Raw genomic sequence first — 13,010 nt, forward strand, 5'->3', positions numbered from 1 at the left:
TTGTTCCAGTTACAGAGTCAGCAAAACCAGGCCGTTTTATAATTATGGATCCTGGCTGTTGCTGATTAACGCATTTATAGGCTCAGCCATTCTTATTGAAGGAAAGACAAAAACGTTATTAGAGCTTTTTAATTTATTACAGGCAGAGTCTTCAAATGGCTGAGGGAAGTGCTTACACATACAAATATGTTGAAAACGGACAGATACGGACTCAACAAAAATAATCTTAATAACCTTTCAGAAAAAAAATCAAGCATTATTATACAAATTCAGAGTAAGATCCTATCACATTTACTTTTTAAGTGAGCGTGTAACTTGTGTTTAAGTTCAGCATCACTCAGGAACTTCTCCTCCAGTCCAAATCTGGTCTTTTCAGCTAGGGAGCGTACTGAGCTTATACAGTACACGTTGTTTTCCAGTATCACAATACTCCAGTATCCAAGTAGTACCAGAGAGTGGTTTAATTTTCAAAAGTGCCCTTGTTCCACTGAAGGTGCACTATTAAAACAATAGACGTATTTAAGAAAATAATTATAACTGTCATATTACAGCTTCTCCCATTTCACTGTGATAATTGTGTAGCTTGAAGTTAAAAAGTGAGTTCTACAGCTGGAAAACCTGCACAAAGGAGAGAAGAAAACCAGAATCACTAGAGATTTGTTCAAAATGAAAAATCTTAATGCTTCAATTAAATAAAGTAGGTATGTTCTGCTTTTGAAAACAGACTTTCTTAACATGTGTAAGATGGTTATTTTGTAAAAGTACAACTTCCTTACTCCACAGTTCAAAACACTGTATCATCACGTAACAACAGCCCACCCGAAGGCATAGCATTAGTTGTTGGTGCTGGAAATTTTCACACCTTTCACAGCAAAGGTTATCCCAAGTGGTTGAACCAGTGTAGGGGGATCAATACTTCTCTTGGGCACAGACCTCTCTCCCCACCGAAAGAGAACAGCAATGTAAAAATGCAAATAGCACGTTTGCCATCCGGAAAAAGCCAGCCACCGAAGGGAAAGGACAACCTGGCTGTGCGAAACGATCATTTCTTAATTTCAACCCCCGCCCCCAGCTTCATTGGAGGAGCGCCTACGAAATGTGCTTTCACTTTGCTTTTATGTATAATTGTAACAGCTCAGCCTGTAGTTTGCGTTTTATAGAGATGCAGAAAAATAGTATCCAACACTGAAGTCCTGTATTCTGGAACTGGAAGGCGGGAGCACGTACACAAGAAGTCAAGATTACTTTCCGAGACAAGCTTGCACGCGGTGTATTTCCCAGTTTGCATACTACAATACTATGCATTTTGCAGAACTAGCAAACCTTGTAGAAAACTGGATTAACTCTCAGTCTGTATTTAGGTATATTTAAGCTCTTCAGCATCAACTGTTATAAATTTGTATTTATTAGTGGAATACAGGGCATTTAATTTCACAGCATCTGTCTAAAATAGCTGTAGAGTTGCTGGTTAAAATGTTCAGGGGTTTATTAGCTTGGTTGTTCTCACTTCTGAGTAGATGGGTAGTTGTTGATACCGTGTGACTGGGAAAGCAAGGACTTTGAGTTCCAATTTAAAAACAAGCCAACCAACCCCCCCTCCCCGCACAGACAACTACGAAGCACGCTTTTCGGTACTGCAGTGAAATGAGCCTAAGGACAGCAGTTGTACGGTGACAGTTAATTCACTGAGAAAACCCAGTATCAAAATTCTGAAGCTTCATGTTACAGATACTAAAAGATGGATGAATACAGATGTAGCTCTAACGTATTTTACGTATTTTTGCAAGCTAAAGCCCCAAAGAGATCATGGTACTAGCCTAAAGCTACGCTGTACGTAAACTCTAGAAAGTGGAAGGGACCAATTTAAGTAGTTACTGATCATAATGTTTCTTCTGAAAATTGCTACAGCGTTGTGGCATCGCAAGAACCAGATCTAACTGCTAGCTGCCAGCACCGGACTTAAAATTTTCCCATCAGTTTTCATGTTTGTAGTTACCCAGTGAATTCCAACAAAGACAACCCAACGTGTTTCATTAGACTGACCGATTAGACTATTTAATATTTTATAAGCTTATTTTATTTCTTTGCTGTACAAAGGCTGAAATGCAAACCATCTCAATAAATCTACATCAGTAACTACCTAGACATGATACAGATATATACAAAAAGCCCAATTCTTTAACTTCAGTGTTGATACCACAGTTCATGCAGAGCTGGATGCAAACAATGCAAACAGCATCTACACAGTGTAAGGCATAACTCTCATGATATTTACATCTTGTTCCTTATAGTGAAGGCTTCCGATACACCAGGTCTTTGTTACACTCGTATTTGACAGTCCTGCTTAGTAGTAGTGCAGCCTCAGAACTGAAAAGTGCATTTCTTTATTATATACATTCTCATAAGGATTATGGGTCATTCCAGAAATAGTTTTCAAATCTTCGTTTTCAGAAGTAATTAATTGCCTATGTTTTCCGTCAATTAAAATTATTTCATAAGCTAAAGATACCGTTTTCCCAAAGCTCTGTAGATCACATGCAATTATGAAAACAAAGCTCCTAAAAGCAACTCTAGGAACTGTTGTCTTTTGACTTGGGAAGATAAGCAATCCTGTGAAAGCACTCAACCAACCCACTGCTGGTTTAAATTTAAAACACTTTGGAACACTTCAGGTTAGTAAGTTTGCAGATCCAAGCGGCTTTGGAAAAGCTCTATAACACAGGTATTTACATTCCGTATTAGATTTTTGAGTTGTAATTAATCTGTCATCTCAGGTGGTTTGGTTTTTTTCTTCCCCTGGAGATCTCACTTTGAAAGGAAAAGTGAAAAAAAAGGAATAAGATTACTGTCATTGTAGGAAATATAATTCCGAGTCATTTCGCAAGCAAAATGAAGTAAAAAAATGCCTAAGATTAAGAAGTCAACTCTTGCCCTCAACTATAAAGCAGCACTGCTAAAAATAATTTATCTTTTGTGTTCTGAGCTACTGCAATTCCCGCCACATTTATTTTTAAACCACAACATCCTGCAGCACTGGGGCTCTTGAGAGACTGTATTCCAGCCACTCTTGTTCTAGGAGATCAAAATACTTCATCCCCTCTTCTGTCTGCCCTCCCTGAGACAGGGCAGTAACGAGCAAGAGCAGCACACTCTCGTTTGAAACAGCACCTTAACTCTCACGACAACTATTTCAGCTGAGCTGCCGGGCTCCGCAGCGAGGCAGCGGAGAACTGACACGCGCTGTTCCATCCGCAGAGCGCAGCTCCGACAGGAAACCAGGACGGAGCAGAGGAAGGAAAGGGGTCCGGGAACAAGAGTGCCTCTCTACGTGTGCACCTGCCCGACTCTCTGACCTCCTGCTGCTGTGAGATAACACAACAGCATCGACTTCTCTTTCAGGCGTTTCCTACGCTCCCACACATCTTGGCCCACAAACTATGACCACAAAATTATACTTGTACAGTACAGTTTTCAACGTTATCAGAATGGTATGACCATCTTCAAAAAAAAAAATTACATGGGGATAAAAACGTAAATGGAAGACTACCTTCATCAGGAGGAACTGATGGCTCAGTTTCAGAAGTGACGGTATCCATATCTTCAGAAGTTTTGGCACCTGGCTTCTCTTGTTCCACCTCACATAGATACACATCGATGGGTCCTTTTGTGCTCTTCACATGTACTTCTATGCAATCCTACAAAACAGTGACTTGCGTATAAACCAAAGAACAAATCTTACACATCAGTTATCTATTTTTGCACATATTTTTAAGCCAATAGATTAAGAACAGAACAAATACAAGAATGACAAAACTATTTAAAATTGCGTTACTAGTTCTACATGAAATACGACGATTACATAGATTTGTAGGCCAATAATTAGGCACCATTAAGCTACCAAGGTTTCATTTTTGATGAACATGCACCTAAACGAAACTTTGTTTAGTCTTGTTACTGACCTTTAGATATATGACCAAGATTTACTATATGTTTAGGAAGAGTAACAGGATTTAAAACTTGACAAGTCAATGCCATGGATCAGAAAACAAATCAGAGCACATAGCAGCTTTAATAATACAGCAAAGCAACTAAACCATGTTAATTTTCCTGCTTTCCTTTGGCAGACATCATGTTGCAAGGCACAGAGCAAATCAAATTAAATGGGCAACAGAGAGAAGATTCTGTTCTCTCTGAAGTACAGCTTTTAAAATCCTGCCTTCTTTTGCTTCAGGAAGCCTCTGAAATCTTATCTTTTTCATCTCCACAGGATGAGCACCAGCTGCTTTTACCAGTGAAACCACTGCAGATCCACGCAGTGGATCTAAGTCTTCTGGTTCTATTGATTCGTACCTCCTTTTCCTACAATATCACCTCCCTTTCTGTGCACACAGCAAGGCAAATGTGATGACTACACAACTAAGGACATTATAAAAAATGCACACGCAAAAGGAAAACAGAATTAAAGCCCCTTTTGTTATCTTAAGCTTGCTTCCAGTATTCCCCCTCTTTCACAGCACTACCTTAAACTGTGGGTTCCCAGTACGCAGGCCCAGGCGCAGTGGGGCTGGGAGCAGAGGGCAAGGCTATGGCCCTTCTGTCCGACCTGCATGGGGGGATGCCTGTCCTACCACGAGGTGAGGACAGGGCACAGCCCCCCACCTCCGTGAGAAATCGAGCCCCTAGAGGGCCACAACCGACCACACTGTGCCTTTCATACTTTAGTATTGTAGTAACAATAACTGTCTACTCATTAAGCAGTAAGACAGCATTTACATGCTGTTAAGATAATTATCAAATCATGCTTATTGCTTTGTTTGGTTAGATTTACAATTTTTGTAGATTTTAGTATACAAACAATAACAGCTCTTTGCAAGTTTCATTATCCCAGCAATTATCAAACAAACCAATAGTGGAAATAAGTAACATTTATTACAGCTGTTCCATCCTCTCTAGCAAAACCAAATAACTAAAGCTCAGATATGTTTATTGTTTAATAATTTAGGTAAAAAAAAATACTGCAAATAAGTTTCTTCGACTGTTATCCCTACAGCGTTGTTTAGTAGAACACAAGAAAAATAAAGCACCAATACTTGCTTTACATGACAAAGAACTTGGAAGTCAATTACTGATTGCTGCTGCAAAAAATCAAATTAGAGAACTTTTGTTCCCTTAAGACAGGAATGTATAAAACTTACTTCTTTAGGAATTGGTATTTCCAATTTGGTTTCCTCTGGAGCTTTGATTGCAATCACAATCTGTTCTTGAAATGCCTGAATGCTACGGATATCTTGATATGTCACATAAGCTAGTGTATACATTGGTCAAGGATTCTGTAAAGTAATTTGCTAACAGGCAGAAGCAAAGAGTATGATGGTAAGATACGCTGAAGCAGAATACCAACTTAAGAAAAGTGGTAAACAGTTTAGCTGAGGTTACTTTAATACTAGCTTTGTAAAATTTAGTATTAGCTGATAAGTGGAAAACCTTTTTTTTTTTATTTCTAGGAAGGAAAAAGCTTAAAAAAATTTGAAATAATCAATATTAAGAAAGCAAACAAATTTGACAAACGGTTTTCACAGATGCCATCATAAGTCTAAGGGAGCCTTCCCTCCATGAAGCAGAGGGAATGCTGCCCTTGAGAAACTACTTCTTTGTTTTGTAATAACTATGCATGTAAATAATTTCCTGGAAAACTATGGAATTATTTTCTTAACCAGAACAAGTAAAGTGTAATGAAAAGTTTTCCTGCTATCATACAGAAAATGGACACATTTCATTTGAGCACAGACCTTAACATTCTGCTAGGCAAGGGAGCTAAGTAATATTTTATTGCAACCTAAAGCCAAAATCCAATGTTTATGTCATATTAAAAGAAATCCCTTTTCTGCTATCAAAACCCATCTGAAAGACAAGACTGCATTGGAACCTCTCTCAAGAGACAGAACAGTATTAGGACACAACCAACATACCATTAGATCTTCTTGGCAACAGGCCACTGGGACTCTGTTTTGGGTCCTCTTTCTCATCTCACTAAGCAACTCAATCTCACCGGTAGGTCAAGACCTGCCCCTGAGACAACTTTATAACGGAGAGAACAAGGTGACAGTCAGGGTACTAGGACTATTGCCCCACTTCCATTCTTCTGCAGTGGGAAGGTCACAGAACTAGCACTCCCCTGAGAACAGGCGAGATTGCACATGATACTGCAAAGCAGGGCACGTGACTAGTATACACCAATATAAAATAACCAATAAGTTCCCTATTATAAAATTCATTATCAAGTATTACTGCATACCTGTGGTATCAGCCTACACCTATTACCAGATACCTGAGTACTTGCAACCAAAACCACGTGTTAAAGCAATGCAAGAGTTAAAAGGATATTTTGCATTTTCTTTGTCATCTGTTAGTTCAAATAACTGATGAGCACAATCCTTGATTAATTCATCCAGAGCTTCTTCCATGGCTGACAAGTCAGAAAGTTCATCTTTAAGGTTTTGCTGCTCTGGTGCTTTTCCGACAACTTGGTCAAGATTAGAACCTCTAGAAGAATATGAAAGTTGTCCAGTATGGCTATATAAATAAGATCCTGTTTATTGAACACAAAGTATACTAATAGAAGACAACAAGGAACTGTGGCATCCTTTACTCTGCTGAAATAGGCTTCATTGTGCTTTTGCACTTGATACTTGTTAATATAGTAAGTAATTCAGAGAGCCTAAGGATACAGAAGAACTTAGAATATTTTTATCTATTAAAAGTAATTCAATATGCTTAAAAGTACTCTCAAAGTTATAAACATTACTCAACATTGTTGGGTTTTATTGTTTCAGAAATTAGAAGTTTCAAAGCCAACTCACACCCACTGGATAAGATTCTTAGATCTTTTCTGAATTAAGTGGATTCCATCCAACACATTGGTGATGTCATACACTCTTCGTTTCCGTACTCCAAGTGTTGTTGCTACTTCATTTAAATCGAGGACACCGTCCGGAGCTGTTTTGACAAGATCCATGAATTTTCGGGTCAAATGAACCAAGGATGCATCAAATCTAGGCTTTTTGACTTTCAGAGTTCCTGTAAAGTTTTGATAGAATATTTGGGGTAAACTACTACACGAGTATGAAGTGTTCCTTAGAAAAACAATAGTGATGAAGTAGCAATGAAGATAAAAGTCTGAAAACACTGTCATTATTAATGCTGACATTGCAATGGCATCATATAAAGTCTATTAACTACATATACCTTCATTTGTTTGCAATGACTGTATCTTAATAGCAAGCATGCATCTTCATGCTTTCAACGTTCACGACTTCAGACTGCTAGTATGGACACTAATAGGTACGTAACTATGTTCTATAGGAGCTCAGACCACTGAATGAATACCAGTGAAACCTTCGGTTAACTATAGATAGTGTCAGGGCACTGCCAGAGAATTGCAGCTCTATCATCAGCTCCATCACACTGTTAAAATGTTTTTTGTTTGTTTTTTTTGTTTGTTTGATTCCCCCCCACCACCCTTTTGGCCCAAATTAACCAGTAGATCTCCCAGGTAACATTCAGGCATGGTTCAGGAGTTCGCCTCGTTTCAGGGACTGTTTCAGCCTGGATGTGACCAATCTGTTCTGGAGTCTGAGAACCTAATATTGGACAAACTCTGGCTGTACTATTTGGCCTCAGAACAAAAAGAACTGGTGATGCCATTGTTTAATTTACTAATGACACAAAGATCTAAAGACACCAGGACACCACAGGTTTAAGAGAGATCCCTGTGCTATGTGTATCCATTACGAGCATATCTGCAGAAACAGCAGAGAAGTTACTGACGAACACCTTGTTTAACTTCAAATTGTTATTTATGTATCCATAAAGCACAAAAAAGTATGTATTTTTAAAGCACAAAAAAGACACGATACACATGCACTCATCTGATGCTAGAGTCAATGAAAGACTGTCAAATCCTGCTGTTACTTGTCTTTTCTCCTGCAAAGCAAACCAGGTATTTCATATCTGATCAAACTGAGTAATATTCCAGTCCAATGCTTCACGAGAACGCACGTGCATGTGTGTTCGTGCACATGGGTGCATGTGTAAGGAAGCTTCCCTAGGAAACACTCTACTTCAAGCTGCAGTATTTTTCCCAGGGTGAATGAGACATGCACTTTTACTCACAGTATATCACACCCATTCCATGGCTGCACGATTGTGCACTCTTTAGCATGCAGTGACAGGTTCAACAACTCAGTTTTGGACTGTGTTACTGTGAGATGTGTGAGACTATTCAATTGGTGAGAAAAAAAGAAAAAAAAACAACGCAAATTCACTCAAGCTTGTATTTACATTTATTAATACCAGTTGAAAACCTATGTTTGCCAGCACAATGTTCCAGTTTTCTCTAACCCACTTTTCCCATAAGTTATTTTCTTTACAGCAGTGGGAAGGTATACTTGCAGGAGATTTAAAGAGGAAAAACTATGAAGAATGTGTTGCTTCATATCTGTTATTTCATTTAGTGTGCAGCATTCCTCCTGTTCTGCCTACATTAGATATATGACAATTTATCATTTGTTTACACCAGGTACTCAGCATTGTAAAAAAGCACGAAATACTTCATAAATAATCTTCAAACATGGAACACAGCAACTTACTTCTCACAAACTGTACATCCTCATCCACGTTCAGGTTGATCATTGGTGGCTGGGAAAAAAACAAAAAAAAACAAACAAAAAAAGAAATAACTGACATAAAATGCTATATACACAGGAAGCTTCTCCAGAAGAAATACCCAAATCACCTCCAGATGCTACAGCCATCCGAGTGCTGACAACTCAACAGATATTACAGTGAAGGAGTGTCACTGGATAGAAGGGATGCTCGCTCATTAATTCCTGTTAGAATTTTCAGCCCTTAATCTCAGCACATCTCCCTCTGTCTTGGAAAGCAGGAAACACCACCAAACTCCCTAACGCTCGGGCAATGGTCACAACACAAAGAGATACCTGTATAAACTCTGCAAATAAAAGTTTCAGCTATTCCAGCTCACATACAGAAGATACACTGCTATTATACAGCATTACAATTATTTTGTAGTAGACTTCCAGACTGGCAGCAGAGTCTGCTCTGGTCAAGAAACTGGCAGGACAAGCCTAAGTAAGTACTTCATTCCACTCCCCACCCTAATTTAACAAAAGAAGTATTTTCAAATTCAGACTCATTCCAATTGGAGGAGACCTGAGAAGGTCTCTGGTCCAACCTTCAACTCCAAACAGGAACAGCCATTAGACCAGAGCAGCTTACTCAAGGCTTTATCTAAGTGGGTCTTGAAAGTCTCAAGGGATAGAGGCTACACCTCTCTGGGCATCCCACTCCACTGCTTGCCTGTTCTCACAGTGAAAAAGTTTCATGTTACATCAAGTTGCAACCTCTTTTGCTTCTTTTGTTTCAATTCATGGCTATTTCCTTTCAGCCTCCCATCATGCACAGCTGTGAAGTGCCTGGCACCAGTTTGTTGTTAACTTCCCCACAAGTACTGAAGGGCTGCGGTGGCTTACCAAGCTCCCCCAGCAGTTTACCAACAGCCTTCCTGTGCTGGTGGGCCTAAAACGGACAGAGCATTCCAGGAGCAGCCTAGTACGTGCCAAGTAGAGAAGAAGAATCACTTCCCTTGATTTGGAGGCTATGCTCCTGCTAATACAGCCTGACATGCCTCAATGCCAGGGCACAGTGTTGGCACGTGTTCAGCCCACTGTCCATCAGCACCCCCAGGTCCTCTCAGCAGGGTGGTCCCCCAGCCGCTCAGGTCCCAGCCCGTACCACCGCAGCGTACAGGCCCAGGTGCAGGGCTTCACACTTGAATTTTCAGCTTCCTTGGTTGCAGTTTGAGGTGCCTGATAAGCCATTCCTCCAGCCTGTTCCTAGCTGTCTGTGGCACCTTCCCCATCCATGAACATCACGAGGGTGCATCCCACATCCTCCTCCTCCTATCAACAGGACAGGTGCCAGGATACATCCCTGAGGAACTCCACTTGTAATCCACTTTCAGGTAAAGTATGAACCACTAACTGCTCCTCTTTGAGCCTGATGATCTAGACAGGGTCCTTTTTTACTCATCTAGTAGTGTACAATCTGTAACATCCCAACTCCAGGAGGAGCATGCTGCACACGACTGTTTCAGAAGTCCTGTTAAAGCTAATGTAGATGACATCCAAGGCTTTGGATCTACAGATCTAGTCATTTCATCACCAAAGGTAATCAGTTTGCAAGTATAGTCATGTTGGCTATTCCCAATTGCCTTCTCCTTCACATGCCTAGAAATAATGCCCAAGAGAACTTGCTTCATGAGTTTCCAAGGGACTGAAGTGAAGACGAAGCTGTAGCTGACCTCCACAACCTCTCAAAGATGATAAGAGAGCAACCTCACAATGACATCAGCCAGCTCTCTCAGCCCTCTCAGGATATACCCCAAGTGGGTCCTACAGACTTGTATGGGTTGAGATTCCTCAAGAGATACCTAACTTGACATTTTTCCATTGCTGGTTGTTCCTCTCCTTGAATCCTGTCTCTTAGGCACAAAGCGTAGGGGACATCAGTTCTGAAGGCCCATGCAAGAAGGCCAAGTACTTCAGCCTTATCTGAGTCTGCTCTTCCTAAATCACCTGTCCCATTTACCAGCAGGTTCACATGCCCCCCCTTACCACCAATGTAGCAGTAAAAGTTCTTCTTGTCACCCTTGACGCTCCTTGCTAGTTTCACCACTAGAACTTTGGCTTTCCTAGCATCATACCTACATGCCCAGACAGCATTTTTTTTATCCTTCTCCTTGATAGCCTGTCCTTGCTTCCACCTCCTGCATATGTTCTTTTTGCACCCCACCCTCAGAGTGCAGGCATAGCTATGCCCACCCCTCAACACACTGACTTGTTTTCATGAGTATCAGGATGGAACATCCCTGTGCTTGTACCACAACCACCTCTTCATCTCCTCTAACTTCCAAAGTTGCCTCCCTCAAAATCTCAGCTACCCATTGCCCGAATAAACTGGAGTCCAGTTTCTGTTCTCTGTTACTTGCCTTCCTCACTATACCCAGGGTTTTGGACTCTGCTATTCCATGGCTGTTACAGCCAAGGCTGCTAATGATTACCACATCCTTGACTTCCCTGTTTATGAGAAGCAGATTCAGAAAAGCATCACCTCTGGTTGATTCATCTAAACACCTACATAAGCAGCTGTGCCCAACATTTGCTGTTTCTTACAATCATCATCTCCAATAATAAGAAATTTCCAATTACCAGTGTAAAACTTTACATAAACTTTTTCATGGCTTTAAGACAATACTACCAAGTATCATTTAGCCCAACAGCCAAGCTTAATAAAAATGCACATTTTTAAAAAGTATCACGGAGTTAGAAGTAGGCCTGGTTTTTGTCAGCTACCTCATAGCATTACTAAAAGTAGCAGTGGAAGCTGCATGTAAGACGACAACCTGAACATCACAGATGTTCAGAGAACAGAACGCACAGTTGCAGTCTGCTTTTCTCAAACACAGCTACAGCCTATTTAGCCCGATTAAGAGACTGCAGGTAACACAGCTAAGAAAGCCGTCCCTTTGACCGTGACTAACATCACTACGTTGTCCTTTCCCGGGCAGCCTGCTGAAGCGCGACGACGGAGGGATGCACCGCAACGCCCCTTTCGGGCACCGCTCCGGCCGGGCCTGCCTCATCTTCCCCACTCGGGCATCTCCCGCCGGGCAGGCGAGAGCAAGGACTTTCGGGAACCTCCTCAAAACCTCCCGCCTTGGGCGCAAAGCCTTGCCGCGCCGTCCCGCCCTTTCCCATCCCCAGGCAGCACCTCCCTTCCCCGCCTGCCGTGTACCTCACTCACACGCAGCGTGTCCGGCCGCAGCGGCCTCAGGCGCTCCCACTTGCCGGGGCTGGCCATGTTCGCCCGGCCCCTCCTCCTTCCCCCGGCCGGCCTGCCGCGGCCTAGCGCGGCGGGAGGCCTCTCCCGCCCTGAGGCGAGGCGGCGGAGGGAGGGCGGGCGCTCAGAGGCCTTCACGACGAGCCCGCGGGCCCACGTCGGAAGAAGCGGCCGCCATCCCCACCCCACCTCCGGGAGGAGGGGGCGGCAGGGCCCTCCCGGCCTCGCCGCAGCCGCTATGGCCGCCGCTCCGCCTCGCCCGGACGCTCGGGCGGGAGCGCGGAAGCCCCGCCCCCTGCGCACGCGACGCGAGCGACGGTGGTGGCGACGACGGACCCGCGCCCCCGCGCGCGCGGCGAGGCGGCCGCTTCCCTTTCCCACCGGCCCCTGCGGCGCGCTCGCGCCGCGGCCGCCGCCCCGCCCACCCCGGGTTTCCCGCCCGTCAGCGGCCGCCGGGGCTCTCCGCCCCCTCAGCGGCGGGCAGGTGTCCCGTCGGGGGGGTCCTCTCTCCCAGCGCCGGCAGGGAGGAGACTTCTCCCGGCATCGCCCGGATTGGCGCTTCCTCCGCTCTCATCACCCTCCCAGAGCGGCGGCGAAGAGGGTTTGCTCGCCCCCTCCCCTGTCGGCCTGCAAGGGGAGCTCCCTTGAGCGCTGCGGTGGGCTAAAGTGGGTTAAAACGGGGAAGTTCTTAGCACTTCGGTTGCAGCAAGGAAGGAGGTTTTGCTTCCCTCGGTGTACAGCGTGAGCAAGGGGAGAGCGCCCTGCCGAAGCACCATCGTGTAAATAGGTGTGAGAATAATTGGTATTGCTTGCTTGCCAAATAACCTGCTTCTGTCACGACTTGCTAGTACGAGAAGGCCAAAGCTGTGTATGTCACTCACTGGGGAGACCAGGATCCCATGCCCATGTCAAGAATAAGTTAATTGGGAGAGGTTTGTGGGTGAAGGGCTAGCTATGTTCCTCTAGGGCCACAGAGGAGCCAACAGATGTTGCTTGTCTGAACCCAGCCTGCCCATTTACCCCCCAAGCAAGAGGTCCCAGATCCTTTCCCAAATTCCAATTCCATAGCTCCTGCCCTTTCTTCCACACTT

At 43.3% G+C, this 13,010-nt stretch overlaps 1 protein-coding gene across 1 annotated transcript; it reads right to left on the bottom strand.

Annotated features, from left to right (window-relative positions):
• Positions 1-208: 208 nt before the first annotated feature.
• Positions 209-12,070, bottom strand: E2F6 (E2F transcription factor 6). Its single transcript, XM_082307711.1, has 7 exons — positions 11,875-12,070; positions 8,649-8,697; positions 6,861-7,077; positions 6,384-6,543; positions 5,196-5,309; positions 3,548-3,695; positions 209-618 (listed from the first exon to the last, which is right to left on the bottom strand). Exons 1-7 carry the CDS (start codon positions 11,938-11,940, stop codon positions 590-592), a joined length of 783 nt encoding a protein of 260 aa, XP_082163837.1. The 5' UTR covers positions 11,941-12,070; the 3' UTR covers positions 209-589.
• Positions 12,071-13,010: the final 940 nt, after the last annotated feature.

This window comes from Platalea leucorodia (genome assembly GCF_965183815.1).
Source record: "Platalea leucorodia genome assembly, chromosome: 3".
NCBI classification, from domain to species: Eukaryota; Metazoa; Chordata; class Aves; order Pelecaniformes; family Threskiornithidae; genus Platalea; species Platalea leucorodia.

Coding starts and splice junctions, on each gene's coding strand:
- E2F6 (XM_082307711.1), bottom strand. CDS start 11,940: ATGGCCAGCCCCGGCAAGTGGGAGCGCCTGAGGCCGCTGCGGCCGGAC. Junction 8,698..11,874: donor ACACGCTGCGTGTGAGTGAG/GTACACGGCAGG, acceptor TTTTTTTCCCAG/CCACCAATGATCAACCTGAA. Junction 3,696..5,195: donor AAATACCAATTCCTAAAGAA/GTAAGTTTTATA, acceptor ACTGTTTTGTAG/GATTGCATAGAAGTACATGT.